Source organism: Vigna unguiculata, chromosome 5 (genome assembly GCF_004118075.2).
Source record: "Vigna unguiculata cultivar IT97K-499-35 chromosome 5, ASM411807v1, whole genome shotgun sequence".
In the NCBI taxonomy this organism is placed as follows: domain Eukaryota; kingdom Viridiplantae; phylum Streptophyta; class Magnoliopsida; order Fabales; family Fabaceae; genus Vigna; species Vigna unguiculata.
The window spans coordinates 3,391,655-3,412,364 of record NC_040283.1 but is presented as its reverse complement, the minus strand read 5'-3'; the positions used below and the strand labels follow the sequence as shown (position 1 = coordinate 3,412,364).

Genomic DNA, 20,710 nt, shown 5'->3' with positions numbered 1-20,710 from the left:
TTTAATTATTTTTTTAGTTTATTATTTTTTATTTTAATCATATTTACATATTTAATGTATATTTTAAAAATAAAATAATATATTAATATTTTTTAACAAATATTTTAAAATAAATATATGAAACGGAGGTTGAAATCCATTTCAAAAATTTAGAAATTTATAAAACGGATCTTAATATCCGTTTTAATTTTATTTTAGATGACCATATGTGAATATTTCTGCATGGAAGGTTACACCAAATTCAACAGAACCATTAGGAGTGAAGGTGTTGAAGTCAAGAGGGATATTCCCTGAAGCATACTGGTATTGGATTGGTGTTGAAGTTGCCAGTGCAGTTGCAATTCATTAACATAGGAAAACAAAACATTGAAGCTAGAACAGTGCTTACTTGCCACATCTTGAAAATATAGACAAACGAATTCCTTTTCATAAGTAGCGGGCGAGCTTGGATGGGTTGTGGTGGTGGAGGTTCAGGGAGGATGTAGAGAGTTTGGTGGTAATGGTGGATGCGAAGAATTGTGCCCTCTGTCATCTTCATAAATTGCCATTGTTGGAGGGGTTGAGGAGGCGGAGAGCAGAGAGGGACGAGAGCGCCGGAGGGATGGGGCCGGAGAATTTATTGTTGGCGAGCGAGAGATTGGAGAGGAATGGAAGGTGAGCTATGTCGGCAGAGAGTCCCTAGAGAGTCCCGGAGAGGTTGAGTCCGGTGAGGTTGAGAGCGACGACGTGGAACTTGGTGAAACGGATTTCAAATTCCGTTTCACACCTTTACGAAACGGATTACGTAAGCTGTTTCAAGAAAAAAATTAAAATATTTGGGAAACGGAATACGAATTCCGTTTCATAAAATAATGAAACGGATTCTGTAATCCGTTTCAAAAAAATTCGAATTTTTTTTTGAAATGAATTATAGAATTCGTTTCACAATTTTATGAAATGGAATTCGTATTCCGTTTCCCAAAAAAGTTAAGCTAATATTAAGGGTATAATAGTAAATTTTGGGAGTGCAGAAGAGGTCTTGGAGGTGCAGGGAGAAACGTCCCTTAGACTTTCTTAGTCGAATTCGAGCAAGCAGAACTTAACACCGTGTGTGGTAGATAGAAGGAAAAAACAGCCACGACCAGTTTGTTCTTTTTTATACAACTTGTTTCTCGTGAAGAGAAATAAAATAAAAATATTTAATTTAAAATCATATCTTTGTTACTTATTATTATTATTATTATTATTATTATTATTATTATTATTATTATTATTATTATTATTATTATTATTATAAAGAGATGGGAATAACAAGTGATGAGAGATAGGAGTAACTTAGGTTAATCACTTGCTTTTTCAAAAAAAAGTCCTTGTACTTTTACCCTACTAAAATGTCATACTTTCTTGTTTTTACTTTTTCTTTTCCATCGCCCTTTACTTTTTATAATAAAGAACATAGCGTAATTAAGAATAAGAATTTCTAAGTTTGTACTATTTTGTATTATTAAATTGAAATAGTGATTATATCTTTACAGTATTATGCAGAAAATAAACCTACACATAAAATTATGGATGGTTATCCTCTTCGGTTACAAGCTAAATTTTAGCTCTATCTTAAAGAATAAGTCAATAAATGAGCTAATTTTATTAAATTAAAAAAAACTATCACATACTTAAAAAATAGAAACAGATAATATTTAAACGATTAATAATCTCTCCTTTAAATTAGATGTTAAAACATCTAGTTTACTTATGTTGCCTCAATCAAATGTTACATAACGCTGAGTGTCAAAAACTGTTCTGATTTGAGTGGTTTAGTCATTATATCTATTAATTGATTTTGAGCGCTACAAAAACTTAACTTGATGCTTCTCTCTTTAACAAGATCTCTTAAGAAATGAAACCTAACATCTATATGTTTACTTCTTATTGAAAGACTAAATTCTTAGATAGTTGAATAACTAGATTACTATCATAAGAAACCAAAATATGCTTATGTTCTTAAAAACCTATGGTCTTCAATATTCTCTTTATCCAAATACATTGGCATGCACATGATGTTGCAGCTATGTACTCTGCTTCTGTTATAGATAGTGCTACCACTGTCTACTTCTTGGAAGACCATGAAACTGGCCCAGATCCTATTGAAAAAACAAATTCATACATGCTCTCCTTTCTTGTAAAAAATCCAATAACAGTTGTCCCTTTTAAATACCTTAAAATTGTCTTGGTTGCAAACGAATGAGTTTTTGTGGGATTGGACATGAATCGATTAACTAGACTAACTCCATACATCAAGTCTGGTATGGTTGCAGTTAAGTACATAAGACTATCAACCACTTGCTTAAATTGAGTAGCATTTGCTTTAGGCCTTGCATCCTTTCTAGAAAACTTTGTTCTTGGGACAATTGAATTCTTGACTGCATTACAATCCATCATGCCAAACTGAGATAAAACCTTTGAGCATATTTCCTTTTATACATAAAAATTCCATGTGCATTTTGCAAAATTTCAACACCAAGAAAATGCCTCATCTTCCAAAGATCAGTCATATCAAATTCTGACATCATGGAGGTTTTAAAGTCATCACATATGATGTCATCATTTCTAGTGTATATTAATTATCTACACATAGACTCAATCAAAATTTTACCTCCCTCTATTGACTTTTGTGAATAACGTATGCTCACAAAAGCATCTTTCAAAACCATGTCGCAAGAAATATGCTTCTATTTTGTTGTACCAAGCTCTTTGTGTTTTTTAAAGCCCATACAATGCCTTTTTTTAAAAAAAAAATTGTATACCATTTCTTCCATGTCTTTTTCCACAAATCGAACTAGTTGTTGTACATATATTACTTCTTTAAGGTCTCCACGAAGAAATGTGCTTTTTCACATCTAGCTGAAAAATGACCTAGTCAAACTATACAACCATTGAAAGTATGATGCATATGGTGTCCAGTTTAGCAACTGATTCAAAAAAAATTGTTGTAATCCACCTTATAGTGTTATGCATACCTCTTTGCTACTAGACTCGCTTTAAATTTGTCAATTTCTCCATTTTCCTTGAGTTTGGTTTTGAAAACCCATTTATTCCAATTGCCTTTACCCCTTTTTGCACATAAGTCAATTCTCCACTTTTTTTGCTTTTAACTGCTTCCTTAAATGTCACTAGATCATTTTTAGTCACTAATAGCGCACTTGTAATATCATTATTTGATAAGTCATCTCTTTCTTCATAATTTGCCATCCATATTGATTTTCTTTTGTGCCTTCTATCCCTTCCTTCAATTGGAATCTCAAGTGTTGGGATATGAGATTCATTTATGATGCTTGTTCTAGTACTAAATGTCTTTGTACCTTACTGATTCTCACTTTCTGTTGCATCTTCAAGTTGTGCAGAGTTATGCTTTCCATCTTCTTCCAATTCAATAACATCTTATTGATCTTCTGCTTCATTTTTCTCCCAATTTCAACTCTTGTTTTCTTCAAAAATTACATCTTTGCTAATGATGATTTATCTATTGATTGGATCAAAAAATCAGTACGCTTTGGATTCATCAATGACTCCAAACAATAAGCATGGCTTACTCTTGTTATCTACCTTAGCTCTCTGTTAGTCTGGTGTGTGAATATGAACTAGGCAACCAAAAACTTGAAAATAATCAACAGAAGGTTTTACTTCACTTCATGCTTCTTTAGGAGTTTTTTCCTGTACGACTGTTATGGAACTTCTATTCAGAATATGAGCACACCATTTTGTTGCTTCCGACCATAAAATCTTTGGAACTTGTCTTTCAACCAACATAAAGCGAACCATATTCATAATGGTTTTGTTCTTCCTTTCCACAACCCCATTTTGCTGAGGAGTGTATGCAACAATAAATTGTCTCCTCATTCTTGGCTTCTACAAAATTCTTCAAATGCCTTTGAAGAAAATTCTCCTCCTGTGTCTATTCTTAAAGCATATGATACTTTCTCCAGCCTCCTCTTCCATCAAACCTTTGAAACTTTTATAGAAAGAAAAAGTTTCTGATTTCTCACTTAGAAAGTATACCTAAGCTTTACATGATAGGTCATCAATAAAACTCAGGATATAATTTTGAGAACCACTCCTTGTTACCACTCCTGTGATTGTTGCACCTCGAGTCTAGAAACCACTCACCCTTCCTCCTTTCTTTGCGTTCTACATGGACCATCAACAATCCTTTTGATCCACTTTGTCCTCCCTTTCAGCATATTTTGCTTTCTTTTCCCACATCGGACACTCATATTGGAAATGTCCAAGCTTATGGCATTTGAAGCATTCAACTTCAGCCATGTTAAATGCTTGTCTTCCCCTTCCTCTACCTCAAACAAATCCTCTATATCTCCCTCTTCCTTTACCTCTTCCACTTCTCTCATCAACCATGACTTGCATGACTTGCTTTTCTACTGTTGAGAATGTCATTCTTTGCTCGTGATCCCAAAGACTGCTTTGAAGTTCGTCTATTGTCATGGTATCCATGTTCTTAGATTCTTCAATGGAGCACACCACATAATTAAACTTGGTTGTCGTAAACCGGAAGATTTTTGCATTTATGACGTTCTCTTGCATATTTTCTCAAACTACTTTCATATTTTTTGCTATCTTGAAAGTTCGAACAAAGTATGTATTCATGAATTCTACTTCCTTCATTTGTAACATTTCAAAGTCCTTGCGTAAGGATTGAAACTATGCCCTTTTCACTTGTGTCGAATCTTGGAATTTCTGTTTCATGGAGTCCCAAATGTTTTTAGAAGTCTCATCATTCAGAATGGTATCCAAAATTTCTTTATCAATTGCTTGATTTCGACTTTTGTTGCATTTGCCTTATTGGGAACAACTCTAATTCCATGCTCGACCAAGTGCCAATACTCTTTTGATCGAAGAAAATTTTCCATCAACTTTGCCTATTAATCATAGTGCCCATCAAATTTTGGAATTGTTGGTTGCACGTACTTGATAGATTCTGCCATCTCTAGAAAAAAGTTCTTGACACTCAAACTCACAGGTGTTTCACTCACTCTCACCTAGTTTCTTTTGGTGCATATTTTTTCCCCTGAGATGTCCCTCTCTATCACTCGATTATTTTGGTTTAGGCCCATGTGAAGCAGTTTTGATACCAAATTGTTAACGCAATAGGTAAGAATAAGAATTTCTAAATCTAGACTAGTTTGTATTATTAAATTGAAATAGGGATTACATCTTCAAAAATTGTGCAGGAAATAAAGTAACACTATTTCTTGAAGTTCGATCTTTTCCCCAGATGAACCATATAGCCATGAGAAACCATAGACCAGAATAGAAGAGCTTACTCCACCCATGAGTAAATATTTCGTAGTAGCCTCATTAGACCGTACATCTTTCTTGCTATATCCAGATAGTAGATAAGAACATAAACTGAAACATTGTAGAGCTACAAAGATAGTTATTAAATCGTTAGCACTGCATACATGCAGAGAATCATATGCGGTTATCTTCCTAGTTTATGAGCCAAATGACCTAATTTTATTAAATTAAAAAGAAAACTTTCAAATACATAAAAAAAAAAACATAAACAAAGAAGATTTGAAATGGTAACACATATTATATGTACGAAAAGAAAAGATCGGAAATTGAGTGAAAAAGATTAAAATATTTAATTTGAGAATAATGTAAAGGAAAAATTATAATTGATTCCTAGCCAGGTTTAGACTCCAAATGAAAACAAACCGGAAACAGAATGTTGATAGATTAAAGAAATATGAAGAAAAATAATAATTATTAAATATATAACTAATTAAGAGCAAGTTATAAGATATATACTTAAATTATATTACTTTTCGTTCATAATAATACTTGTCTCTGTTGAAAATTAATATGTATTGTATTCAAGTTTATTTTGATATGAATTTTCTAGATGTTTTCTTCTCTCATTATGATTAATCATAGCTAGTTTCAAATATCCTAATTTTTGTGGACTAAAACACATGATTGATTCTTCAAATTATCCCTTAATCTGCACATGTTTCTTTTGTGTTTTCCTTTCGAAGTTAAATTAAACATGTGTTGCATGTTTTGGATGAACCATCAACCTTATTTCGTACAAAACTATATAGATATGAAATTCAAAATCAGTTCGTAACTTTATTACAGCCTTAACTCGTTGTTCAAGAAATTGATCACTGTTTATTAGTGTAATTATTTTTTATAGAGTAAGTATAGAAGATGACGATTAATATAGAACAAATTACTCAATAAAGTGAAAAACAAAATAGGATAAATGATCATCTTAAGATAACGTCAAATAATGAGTAAGATATTCATTAAAACAACGTAAGCTTGCTGTAAATATAATGAAAAAGATAAACGTTACCTGTTTGAGTTAAGGTTTCTTTTATTGCTATACCAAAATGATAGAAATTTTATTTAGTTATTTAAATAACTAATTATTAACTACTTTTATAGATGTTTCTAATCATAGTTTAAACGTATCTTGATACTTTTGTGAATATATTTAGATAACTAGCTATATGTAAATGTTTTGATACTAGCTAATGTTTTCAATCATGTATTTTATTAGAAAAACTTGTTATACATATTATCATTGTTATTATCAGTATTATTAATGTACGGATATAGTATTTTTTTTTACATATTTATCATTGTTTTGGTATATATATATATATATATATATATATATATATATATATATATATATATATATATATATATATATATATATATATATATATTTCCAACTTAAAACATTAAAATGTTTATTTTAAACTTTGTTAAAAAGAATGATTGTTATATAAATTGGAATACGTAATGATCAATTTGTGAACTTGATTAATTCAATCTAACTTGATTAATAGTTGAATATATGTTGAATTAAATTTATATTCGTTTACCTATTTAAAAATGGAATAGATCATTAGGTTTTTTTTACTCAATTATTCTAATCTAACTTTTGTCTTATTAACAAATATTGAATGAATTCAGCACATTTATCTTGTGTCATTATTAAATTGGGTCAATTAAATTTATTATTTAATAATGTTTTCGCTTTTAAGACAAATAATTTATTTTTCTATGATTTTTTTTAATTTTTAAAATATATTAATTTTTTAATTAATTAATCTGAATTCTAATGACTAAAAATAAGTTATATATATATATATATATATATATATATATATATATATATATATATATATATATATATATATCATGAAGATTAAAATAGAAAATATTAAAATAACTAAAAGTAAAAGAATTTTAGTTGATTAATTTCTCTGCAAAAATAAATAATAAATATAAGTATATTTGTGAAACGAAAACATGTATAAATTGTTGCCATAACTTTCATCCATTCGTATGTTGAATGACCATTGACTATAATTGCAACTAATTAAAACACATGGATATTTATGAAATGAATGATACTTCTGAACTGAAGACCTCACTATCAAACATCCTAAAATAAGAGAAACATCGGCGTGCTTACTACTCGGTGCTTCTCCCTTTAATTTCGCTATCAAAGTGGGACCTATTTTTTCCTAAAATGCTCTTACACGCTTCTTTCATCTCATAGTTAAAGAGGGCATTTATCTGATCTTATCTCAATAGATGATTCAACCGCGTTCTTTTCACTTTGCCATCATTCTTCACTTAAATATTCAGTTTACTCTCCATAATCATTCTTTTCCACTCTCGAATATTAAACAAAAGATATATTTTAAGTAAGAATTTCTTTGTATTGTATCCATAAAGACAACAATGATATATATATGTCCTAATTATTAAATATTCTTCAGTAGTTTAAAAGTATGTACAAAATAACTCTTTTGTTTATAGTAAATATTTTGTGCTTTTGTTTCCTCGATAGCCAATAGTGGATTAGATTTGCTGATGTGGGAAGGTACTCAGAAGTTGCTTCTGTACTAGGTGGGGAAGTAAGTTGAAAAACCCGTTTAAAATAAGCTAAATACACTCATACTAGTTTGAAAACAAACTCATATTTGGTATGAAAAAAAAGGCAAGGCTATTTACGCGTGGCCCATATTTAGCATCAGGGTTTTTTGAATTGGGAAATATCATAAACGTTTTTTTGACCTTTCGAAGTATGAAAACAACTTCAAAATTTCTATGTATTTATTAGACCAGATCTGAGAGCAAATTCAAGCCACTCCAGTATCAAACTTCTCACATAAAAAAAGGATTAACCTCTCTCTCATCAACAGCTATATCAGATAGATATTGTAAGAATGTCAAAAAAAATTTCGTACAATCCTTCCTTGAGTGTACCTTTTCTCAATGATGAGGAGAAAGCCATAGCCTCTTATTCTTCTGCCAAAAATACTGTATCCTTCTTCCGTACATGCCTTAATGGACTCAATACAATAGCAGGTTTCACCTCCTACAACCATGCACTTACTTTCAACTCATTGAAATATATAATCTGTTTCTTTTATAGTTGCTTCAACCTATGCAAAAACATAACTTAATATAAGGCTAATGTTTTGTTTGCGATTTTGGTTTAATTTTCAGGTGTTGGCATACTCTCAGTTCCATATGCTCTTGCAACAGGAGGCTGGTTAAGCCTGGCTCTTCTGTTTTCTATTGCTGCTGCTGCATTTTACACGGGTCTTCTGATTAAAAGATGCATGGATAAGGACTCAAACATTAGAAGCTACCCTGATATAGGTGAACTTGCATTTGGAAAAACAGGGAGACTAATAGTGTCAGTATCCATGTACACGGAACTATATCTTGTTTCAATAGGATTCTTGATTCTAGAAGGTGATAACTTGAGTAACATGTTCCCCATTGGGGAGGTTCAGATAGCAGGCCTAACAATTGGTGGGAAGCAAATATTTGTGATAATGGTTGCCCTTATCATCTTGCCCACAGTTTGGTTGGACAACTTGAGTCTACTCTCTTATGTATCTGCAAGTGGAGTTTTTGCTTCTGTTCTCATCATCGTTTCAATAACATGGACTGCAACATTTGATGGAGTTGGTTTTCATCATAAAGGAACTCTCGTGCATTGGAATGGTCTCCCCACAGCTGTTAGCTTGTATGCCTTCTGTTATTGCGCACATCCTGTCTTTCCCACATTGTACAATTCCATGGCAAACAAACATCAGTTCTCTAACGTAAGTACTCATGTTTGATTTGAATTAAAGTGGTCTATATTGTCCTATATTCAAGTAAAGAGTGTATCTTTCACTTTCTTGCTTGTTCTATGTAATTAATGAATTTTACTTTCATGAATATTGCAGGTCCTAATTGTATGTTTTGTCCTAACCACTGTGGGTTATGCATCGATGGCTATAGTGGGTTATTTAATGTTTGGTGACGGGGCTGAATCACAAATAACATTGAACCTGCCTCTGGACAAAGTTAGCTCAAAGTTAGCAATATACACAACCTTGGTGAATCCCATATCCAAGTTTGCTTTGATGGCAACACCTATTACGAATGCTTTGAAAGACTTGCTTCCGAAAACGTACAAGAATAGGGTGACGAGCATCTTACTAAGCACAGTGTTGGTAATGAGCACCACCGTTGTTGCTCTTGCTGTCCCTTTTTTTGGGTCTCTCATGTCTCTGATTGGAGCCTTTCTAAGTGTCACAGCTTCTATTCTGCTTCCATGCTTGTGCTACTTGAAGATTTCGGGCACTTACAAGAAATTTGGGTGTGAGACGGTAGCTATAGTGATGATAATAATGATAGCTATTGTAATGGCAATTTCTGGGACCTACATCTCTCTCGTGGAAATAGCCCACAATTTGTAAAGGACAATGTAGTGGTCCACTCTTTTGACTATAAATTTCCAAAAAAAAAAACAAGTATTTTTTCCACATGGAGTGTATATGCTTTAAAGAGTTAAAAGACAAGTTAAAGATGAGAAAGAATGTGTTAGACGTGCTTGAGTTCTAAATATAGAATATATGCCAAAATTTGGAGAGAAAATGCGCATTCAGTGCAACAAATATGTCTTTTCAGCATAGTCCCCAAGTTAAAAGTCAGATATGAAAGAGGTGTAAAATAGGAATTATGTTCTCTGGACATGAGAGAAAAAAATGGAAGAGTTTGTAAATATTAAAATAACTTTTACAGATAAATGAGTTATATAACAATGTAATAACAAATTGAACAACAGTATTCACATCATTTACCACAATTAATGCGCATTTTTTCTTGTATGTTTCACATCACTTTGTCCCGGGAATATCTTTAACTGATCATAAAATTCTTACAATGCTGCTTGTAGTCATAAAGTGTATGCAATCACAAAAGTGTAAATATTTCACTACGGTTGGGATCGACCCAACTTGCTAAAGGTCGACAATGACACTACAAACATTTACACAAATTGCTAAAGGTAGACAATGACATTATAAGAAAATAAAATAGTAATTTAGTGAAATTTTGAATTATGCTAATAAATAAAAGTTGGCACTATTTAGTTAATAATGTCATATTTACATAATTCATGTATAGATCTAAAAGTATAGATGCTAATTTATTAATTTATAGATGTTAACTTTTAAAGGTCAACTTTGTAGTATTGTTTTAAGTTGATGTTAATTCATCATTATTTTTTAAATTACCTATTGCGAGTCCTACTTATTTTTAGGAATGACAATTCGGGGCAGGTCAGGCGGGTTGGCCCGTAGGTCCGCACAAAAAACTAGGGATGAGTTGAGATATTGAATCTGCTGACCCGCGATGATTCGTCCCTCATAGGCTCGTAGTCCACGTGGGCTAAAGGTTGGACGGGGCGGGCTGACTCGCTCGTTCGCTTACAAAATTATATGTTCTCATTTTTTTAGCTCTTACATCATTCATCATGTTGCTATTGTACTTTAGCTATGATCTTCGTTGTTATATTTCTTGTCTTTGATTAGCTAAACTAATTGAAATTATTTTGATAGAAAATGAATATCAATTATTATGAAAAAATAAAAAAAAAATATTTTGCTCAACAAAAAAAAAATATTTCACTCATCACAAATGTGGGCCAATCCGCAGAGCAGACTAAAAAAATGAATCCGAAATTAAACTGTGAAACGGACTAATCCAATCCATACTTTACGGACCAAAATGCGAAACGGGCTAAAACGGACTGGAGTGGCCCGTTTTGCCATCCCTACTTATCTTCCTAAATGTAAGCTCATGTATAAGTTGCGGTAATGCTACTCCTGAATCTTCTGATTGGGCTTTCTCGCTACCAATTGGATTGCTGGGTAGGCTCACAACAACTTTTTACATCACAGCCTCTTCCTAAGCTATATCTTCATGCACCTCCATAGCTCAAATTAAATGACTAAAATATCCTTATATATATGAAAAAATATAACCTATCACATGGCAAAGAAAATAACTATTACATATGTTAGATCAAACATACTTTTATATTATCTCCTCATTTTCAATATAATATAGGTATAATGATTACATAAACACACACTAAGGATTCAATAAATTCTAAATTCTCATTCATTCAATAAAAGAGAAAAGAGAAAGTTAATCCATTTATTTTTGTTGATAACATTCAAGAGTTAGGGTTAATAAGTTTTATAATAGTGTAACAATTATTTAATTAATGTTATTTAAAAGTTATATTATTTCTAATTAATTACAAAAAAAAATACATTTGTTTTTGTATTATAAGTTGTATGGTTATCTCTTTTATATTTGCTAAAACTTCATTCTATTATGAATATTATCTCTATTTCAACTTTATTTTAGTGTTTGCATCCTCTTGGCATCTTTCAATTGAATATGAAATTCATATTCATCTATCAGTATGATTTATTGTGTAATTTTTTTTTATCAAATATTTGTTGTTTATTGGAAACATGCACAAATACACCAATTATTATACTATCTCTTGACTTTAAATCTAAATATTATTGTACTTTCTTTTTTTCTTAAAAAATGATAATTAAATCCATTTATTTTCCCGTGAAAGCTTAAACATTTTCAAACTTGTGCTCATATTAATCTCTATTTCTTATTGTTCAAATCCCAGGAAAAGTTTTCAACTAACTTGTAAGTTCAATAGTTATTGATGAAAAGTAAACAATTCTCTGTCAAAAAAACTAACTTCTATACTCTGTAGTTATGTATAATCTCATCCTACTTCGATACAAAGCTATATATATCATGTCTGTTACTTGAACTATGCTCATGCTTCGATCATTTCCCTCACAGAAGTTCTGTCAATCTTAATGGAAGAAATATCAGTGAATTCTGATAATAGAGCTCTAAATTCATCTCCATTAAGGGTTTCCTTTTCAAGTAGCACATCCACTAACTTGTCAATTGCATCACGGTTATTCCTTATGTGATTCTTTGCAATTTCATATGCTGTCTCTATTATCTCCCTCACTGAGTTATCAATGTCTTCAGCTAGTTTCTCTGACATTGAGTTCCTAGCCAGCATCCTAAGCACCACATCACTACTCTGCACTGCAGGGTCAATCAATGTCCATGGCCCTATCTCTGACATGCCAAACACTGTTACCATCTGTTGCAGAAATTATAACAACTTTTCAGCACACTGTGATTTCTAAATCTCCCATTTCCATATATATTTTGCGGACAATACTAACCTGTCTTGCTATTTGTGTAATTTGTTGCAAGTCCCCAGCAGCTCCAGTGGTTATCTCAGTTTCACCAAATATAACTTCCTCTGCTGCTCTGCCTCCTAAGCCTCCAACTATTCTAGCAAAAAGTTTCTTCTTAGAAACTAGAGAAGAATCTTCATCTGGTATGAACCATGTTAAACCCCGGGCTTGACCTCTCGGAACTAGAGTCACTTTTTGTACTGGATCATGTCCTGGGGTCAGTGTCCTACACAGAGTAAAAAACGTTGTTAAGTCACATTCCAAATGCAAGAGGGTCGATCAATATGAAGTACTTCAAATATCACTCTCAAAAACTGTGTTCTATGGACCTGCTGTTTCTGTTTTGATTCCTTTATTTTATAATGGAAAACTTGGAAATACAAAGAAAAAACAAAGGTCAATTCCTCAAAACGTATTCACCTTCAATTTTTCTACCAACTACGCAGAAACATCATGTTTTTGTTCTAAATTTTTCTATTAACGTACGTATTTGATGTACTTACGCACAAACAGCATGTCCAATTTCATGGTAAGCCACCAGAATTTTGCTCCTGCTATCTGTCATCTTGGTTCCTTCCATGCCTGCCACAATGCGATCTATGGAGTCATCAATTTCTTTGAGTGTGATCTTATGTTTGCCTCTTCGACCAGCAAGAATAGCAGCTTCATTCATGAGGTTTGCCAGGTCTGCACCACTGAATCCTGGAGTTCTCATGGCAATGACACTAAGAGAAACATCCTTGTCAAGCTTCTTGTTTTTACTATGAACTTTCAATATGTCTTCCCTCCCTCTTATATCTGGTAATTCAACAGTGACCTATTGGAACAATGATAAAACTAATAATGTATTTCTTTCTTGTCTCCTCCTCAACTTCAGTTAGTGATAAGATGAATAATACACAGAAGGTAAATTCATTGTCATGAGATTTTATAATTATACCTGCCTATCAAACCTGCCAGGTCTAAGCAATGCTGAATCAAGAATTTCAGGTCTGTTAGTGGCAGCAATGACTATGACGCCAGTGTTTCCAGTAAAACCATCCATTTCAGTGAGCAACTGATTCAGTGTTTGTTCTCTTTCATCATTTCCTCCACCTATACCTGTTCCTCTCTTCCTTCCTACAGCATCTATCTCATCAATGAACACCAAACATGGTGAATTTTGCTTGGCCTTATTGAACAAATCCCTGACCCTTGAGGCCCCTACACCCACAAACATCTCAATGAACTCTGATCCAGATAGGGAGAAGAAAGGAACCCCAGCCTCTCCTGCAATTGCCTTGGCCAGCAATGTCTTTCCAGTCCCAGGAGGCCCTACCAGAAGAACCCCTTTGGGAATTTTGGCTCCAACGGCAGAAAACTTCTCTGGGGTCTTCAAGAACTCAACAATCTCTTGGAAATCCTGCTTGGCTTCATCAACTCCTGCTACATCCTCAAATGTCACTCCCGTATTTGGTTCCATCTCAAACTTTGCCTTACTCCTGAAGTTAATATCATCAAAGGAAATAACGTTAAGTTATGCAAGAGCATATTCTACTTTTAAAATCATCATACATGCCATGAAATATTAACATTCTCATTGCTTACTTTGATTGAGAGTATTATTCAGAGAAAACTAAATAAGTTAGCCTTGAGCTGAATGGTGAACACTAATTTTTCTCAGTTCATCTACTTGCTGCATTTTCTCCTTCTTATCTTATGTTATTTTGAGAACTATGAAACCATTATTTCAAAAACTCTTCTTGAACTACATACAGTCATACCTTCCTAGTCCAAAGGGCAAGTTGGGGCCACCAGCAGGATTATTAATTGATGTCCTCAAGAGTAGAGAACCAAGCAGAATCAAAGGAAATGCCAAATTTCCAAACAAATCAAGTAGCGCAGGCCACCAACCAACTTCCAAGGGATAAGCAGCAAAATCAACATTTTTATCCTTCATTTTCCTGATCAAGTCCTGAGGCAAACCAGGTAACTGAATTTTGACTCTTTGCATTTTTTCCAATGATGGATTGTATATCTCTGCAATAGCAACTGTTCCATTCTCAAAGAGGTCAACCTTCTTCACAGCACCTTCATCCAAGTATTGCAGGAACCTTGAGTAAGAGATTCTGTTTGATGTAGAAGCAGCTGGGCTCTCAGGCTCAGCTCTTGTGGGTTGAGCAACAGAAAGCCCAGCCAATGCTGGGCCCAGCCCAATAACAGCAGAGGATAAAAGCTTCCTCTTGCTGATGACTTTGTTATCTAACAGAGATTGTTGGCATGATTTCTGGCTGTGGCTGGTTTTTGTGAGGTGGTGGAAGTCCTTGGAAGGGTCTTGAGGCTTGTAGAACAAAGTGGGGGAGACTGATAAACATAGTGCTGGGGACATTTTATTGCTCACCAATCTGTTGATTGTGTATTTACTATTTAGTGATGAAGTGTTAATGCAAGTGTGTGATGGTAATGTACCTTTCTTGAGTGGCTTGATTGGTATAGAAGAAGAATTGATTGCGAGGGAAGGAGTAGAGTTTGCTTAAAAAGGAGTGGGAAATGGAACCTTCGGGTGCCTTAATTTGAACTTTTTTGTTTGATTAAGGTTTTTGTTTACTTGTTCAAGTTTTTTGTTCAGGAAGGATCTACTATGTTCATGTATCTTTGGTTACTTCTTTGACCTTTCTTTGGCTGTTTAGAAGTGGTAAGATCGATGGATATGATTGTCCCTGGAAAAAAGCGAAGGGAGAAGATGGTTGTAGAACATATCAACAAAATTTCGTAAGTGATCATAAGTCACAACACAACCACACACTTGGAAGAAACGGAATTGGTAGCGTTGATTGATTGGACTTGTTATACATCAAAATTATTTCATGTGAATCCCAGGTTCAAATGTTGCCACCTAAATAAATTCATATACTTGATGCAAAAACTTTGATATGATTTGAGATAAAAAAATAAAAAATCTTCTATTTATGAGAATTTCTTGATGGATATATGTACTTTCATAAAAAAAATTCCTGGTTATAATTATTGACGTTTACAAACTAAAACATATTCGTTCTAATTTTTAAAAACGCTCTTCATTGCTGGGTATGCCCTTTTACAAAAAGATACCAAACTTTTATATTTTATGAAACTCACGTAAAGTTTTTCAACAATAAAAAGTTAGCTTAAATACCTTTTTGTCCTCATTTTCGTAGTGTTTGTTGCGGATAGTTCTCATTTTGACAGAATGTTTAAAATGGTCCTCATTTTTACTGAATGTTTAAAATGGTCCTCATTTCCGCAATTCGTGTTTTATTTCGTTCCTTTCTGTAACGCCGTTTAAATCATTAAAGAAGCATTGTACAGGTGGCACAGTCTGTATTAGGGTGTGTTACGTGTATTTTACAAGTGTGGTAATTAGATATTTGGGGATAAATAAGTGAGTTAGGGTTTTTGTAAGGAAAGTTTGGACAGTTGGTGAGTTTTGGCAATCTTGTTCCTCCATTCCCAATTGGTGTTGCTGCAATCTTCTTCTTCCTGCAATCCCATTATATAGGTATGTTACGGTCTCAATCTTCTTACTTTACCTCTTGTTGTAATCGTTGAAAAAGGACAACACACAAATCAGCAAATGAGGTCTTAATTATTTTTTGGAATTTCTAATGTAGAATTCATTATTGATGTACTGCATTTTGACTTTTTTTAAACTTAGTTCAATTTCACTTTTGTCAAACATTGATGTAGTGCATTTTGATGAGGATGAATTAATGTTATGAATTTAACTTCTTCCAGACTTAGATCAATTTAATTTTTCCCAAGCTTAGATCAATATCACTTACTTCAATGCTCAGATTAAGATGTCATTTTGAACATGTTGGGATTAATATCAACATAATTAAACTAATTCACTTCTTCATTTAACAATAGTACAAAACAGATTGGACTTTAAAAGATTTACACACAATAACAATACGAATAATACAATAACACAAGTGAACCATATTACTAATTGCAGCCTCTTCTCAGCAACCTTCAATGACTTCTCCAAGTCATTAATCTGCCTCATTTGTGTCATGATGATGACATCCTTTTCATCAACACCGCCATTTGAAAAAGTTGCAGCCCACATTATTGGAACCACCCACTTTGTAAATCAATAAACCAAAAATTAAAACCAATTTATTATTAACACAAAAATAAAAACAAATTGTACCCAAAATTTTCTATCAATATTCTTTGGAGTTCTTTCCATCCTCAAAGTTGTCATCTCTCCACAGCTACAAATCGGGGTTAATCCATTTCTTTTTGAACCACCAACAGTGCACGAAGTAATACAACACGGTTGCCTCCAACAATTACAATCAGAGGTAAAGAAAGAAGATTGGGACCGTAACATACCTATATAATGGGATTGCATGAAGAAGAAGATTGCAGCAACACCAATTGGGAATGGAGGAACAAGATTGCCAAAATTCACCAACTGCTCAAACATTCCTTACCAAAACCCTAGCTCACTTATTTATCCCCAAATATCTAATTACCACACCTGTAACACACCCTAATACAAGCCGTGTCACCTGTATAATGTTTCGTTAATGATTTAAACGTCGTTACAGAAAATGACCAAATAAAATACGAATTGCGAAAATGTGGACCATTTTAAACATTCTGTAAAAATGAGGACTATTTTAAACATTCTGTCAAAATGAGGACCATCCGCAAAAAAATACTATGAAAATAAAGACTAAAAAAGTATTTAAACCTAAAAAGTTTATCGCTAAGATTTTGTTTTTATTTTTATTTAGAAGATACATATTCCAAAAAAAAACAACGTGATTAGTCTAAATTTCTTTTAGATTGATCCGTTTCTGCTTTAAATTATTGAAACATAGTTTATTCGACCCTTTAAAACTTTTGTTATTTAATATTCAACTCTTTGATAATATTATGTTTTTTTCTTTAATTTTGATTTTTTTAAAATTAATAAATATTTAAAAAATTACATATAGAGATATCAACTATATATCTTACTTTAAAGAAAGAGACATATAAAGCCCAATGTCCTTGGCAAGTTGGCATAACAAGAGGAAGAAACATAAAAAGCAAAGAGTACTTTAAGGAGAAATAAGAGAAGCAAAACAGAGTCACCGATGAGGGATAAGAAGTTAAAGACCCTAACAACTTTCCTGATTTGAAGCTAGTATTAACTGTTAGTAGGTAAGTGAGATTGGCATGGAGCTGATGAATACATGTCATTTAATTGTGCTTTGTGTATCCAGTGATGAACTTACTAACAAAAGATAACATAACAAGTAACTTTTGTTGAAATGGGTTATGAGACTTTAAAAAGATAAGGACAAATTTTGGAAAGGAACATTAGCACAGGAAAGTGTTTTATGGCAGCAGACCATGTGGGACAGGGAAGAAAGTGCAAGAAAGGGATAACCAACGTTTGGGGTTGGAAGTGATATTTACCAAATTCTAAGAACTTCTTACAATTTTCTTCTTTCTCTTTTCCTTAGGAATCTCTCCTCAAGGATCTATCATTTTTCTCTGCATCATTGCTTAACATACTAAGTCACATGTCGATACAAATTTATAAAAAGAACAAGCGTTAATTACTATTTTTATTTTATTTACTCAAATCGGACCCATGTCTACCGTAAAAGTTGGCTTTTTATGCTGTTCAAACTTCTTTGTTCTTATTTAGAGCCAGATTGTAAACTGCAAAAGCTTCACGTAATTGTATGGATAATAATAGGCCAGTTTTTATAGGTGGGTTTACAGATAAAAATATCTTCCAAATGTAAGAAAGAGACGTAATCTGATGCAGTGTTTTTCTTCTTCTTTTTTTTACTTTTAGTGAATGTTTCCGAATTCGTTCTGAAAATCCGTCTAATAAATGCTAAATATATATACAAGCTTTCTATCGAGAAAGAACAACGTTTGTTACTTGTTACGTAGGAAAATCACAATTCAAAAGATTATTTATGTGGCCCATACTATTGACAGCAAAGTTAGTTACTCCAAGAAAGTGAAGAATTCCGGTACGGAATTTTTAATGTATAATTAGAGCTGTTCTTCCATCACCAACTTCAAATCAATCCTTAGAGATTTTTCCAACTTCTGCTAAACTTTTTTCCATATCAATATCTGTATCCAGTTTTGCTCAAATGTCAGAAAAACATTCCAACAATTCAGCTTCCAATGTGCCTTTACTAGCCGATCATAAAACCATAACCTCTCATCCTTCTGCACAAGACACTACTGTATCCTTCTTTCGCACTTGTCTTAACGGACTCAATGCAATAACAGGTTTCGTTATTTACAATATGTTTATTCTAAAGAAATAGTAAACATTTTATTTTTTCAGTTACCTCAATGTTCGGTTTGCAGGTGTTGGTATACTCTCAGTTCCATACGCTCTTGCATCTGGAGGGTGGTTAAGCTTGGTTCTTTTGTTCGGTATTGCCACTGCAGCATTTTACACCGGCACGTTAATAAAAAGATGCATGGATATGAATACGAATATCAAAACCTATCCTGATATAGGTGAACTTGCATTTGGAAAGACAGGGAGACTAATAGTGTCGGTATCCATGTACACGGAACTATATCTTGTTTCAATAGGATTCTTGATTCTAGGAGGTGATAACTTGAGTAACTTGTTTCCCAACGCCAAGGTTTCGATAGCTGCCTTAACAATTGCAGGGAAACAATTCTTTGTGATATTGGTTTCCCTTATCATTCTGCCCACAGTTTGGTTGGATAACTTGAGTCTACTCTCTTATGTATCTGCAAGTGGAGTTTTTGCTTCTCTTCTCATCATCCTTTCAATAACATGGACTGCAACATTTGATGGAGTTGGTTTTCATCATAAAGGAACTCTTGTGCATTGGAATGCTCTCCCCACAGCTGTTAGCTTGTATGCCTTCTGTTATTGCGCACATCCTGTCTTTCCCACATTGTACAATTCCATGACAAACAAACATCACTTCACTAACGTAAGTACTTGTGTTTGATTTGAACAATAGTGGTTGGTTAATTTAATCCTATGTAATAATGAAGTTTATCTTTTATAACACTAGGTGTTACTTGGATGCTTTCTCTTAACCACTGCGGGTTATGCATACATGGCTATAATTGGTTATCTAATGTTTGGCGATGAGGTTGAATCACAAGTAACACTAAACCTGCCTCTGAACAAAGTTAGCTCAAATTAGCAATATACACAACGTTGGTGAATCCCATATCCAAGTTTGCTTTGATGGCAACACCTATTACGAGTGCTTTAAAAGACTTGCTTCCAAGGAGGTACAAGAATAGGTTGACGAGCATCTTAGTTAGCACAGTGTTGGTAATGAGCACCACCATTGTTGCCCTTGCTGTTCCTTTTTTTGGGTCTCTCATGTCCCTGGTTGGAGCCTTTCTAAGTGTCACAGCTTCTATTCTGCTTCCATGCTTGTGCTACTTGAAGATTTCAGGCACTTACAGGAACTTTGGGTGTGAGATTGTAGCCGTAGTGATATTAATAATGGTAGCTTTAGCAATGGCGATATCTGGGACCTACACCTCTCTCAAGGAAATAGTACACCAATTGTAGTGGCTAACGTGAAAGTACTGTGAGGACTTTTACCAATCAAATACAAAACTGTGCATGAAGAACCATTCAGTTCATTAAATTGAAACACTAACTCCCATTAATAGAAAGACTTACGGTGTATGTAACGATAAAAGACTTTCACATGGTTATACACTCTTTTGAAACATTTTTCTTCACTTTCCATTATAAAAAATGATGTCAAATGAATGGAAGTGTTTAAATGTACCATTGTCCAATTATCGAGACATATTAGTGATAATGGCATGAAATGAATTTACCATTTGAGTATGATAGAGTTTTTAACTGCAAAAACAATGAAAAGTCCTCAAATAATGATCCCAGTGTATGTAAATAACAACGTGAGAGATTCTTTTTTGAAGTCCAAAAGCCATCTCCTCTTTAATACCATTGTTCATTTATCTAAATGAGATTTGTATTTCAGTGAATTCCAGAATTGGGTAATGATTATATTCAAAACGATTCTCTCTCGTTTTAATATAATTTATTATTTTCAAATGATATT

The 20,710-nt window shown here is 33.1% G+C and overlaps 2 protein-coding genes and 1 pseudogene across 2 annotated transcripts; 2 read left to right on the top strand and 1 right to left on the bottom strand.

The window, feature by feature from the left end:
• The first annotated feature begins 8,115 nt into the window (after positions 1 to 8,115).
• Positions 8,116 to 9,848, top strand: LOC114183645 (amino acid transporter AVT1I-like). Its single transcript, XM_028070728.1, has 3 exons — positions 8,116 to 8,391; positions 8,533 to 9,140; positions 9,267 to 9,848. The coding sequence occupies exons 1-3, from the start codon at positions 8,250 to 8,252 to the stop codon at positions 9,780 to 9,782; spliced, it is 1,266 nt and encodes a 421-aa protein (XP_027926529.1). The 5' UTR covers positions 8,116 to 8,249; the 3' UTR covers positions 9,783 to 9,848.
• Positions 9,849 to 12,041: 2,193 nt separating this feature from the next.
• Positions 12,042 to 15,334, bottom strand: LOC114185949 (ATP-dependent zinc metalloprotease FTSH 6, chloroplastic). The gene is made up of 5 exons (XM_028073926.1): positions 14,387 to 15,334; positions 13,564 to 14,104; positions 13,127 to 13,440; positions 12,609 to 12,849; positions 12,042 to 12,523 (listed from the first exon to the last, which is right to left on the bottom strand). The coding sequence occupies exons 1-5, from the start codon at positions 14,989 to 14,991 to the stop codon at positions 12,182 to 12,184; spliced, it is 2,043 nt and encodes a 680-aa protein (XP_027929727.1). The 5' UTR covers positions 14,992 to 15,334; the 3' UTR covers positions 12,042 to 12,181.
• A 3,242-nt stretch (positions 15,335 to 18,576) lies between these two features.
• LOC114184842 lies at positions 18,577 to 20,545 on the top strand (annotated as a pseudogene).
• Positions 20,546 to 20,710: the final 165 nt, after the last annotated feature.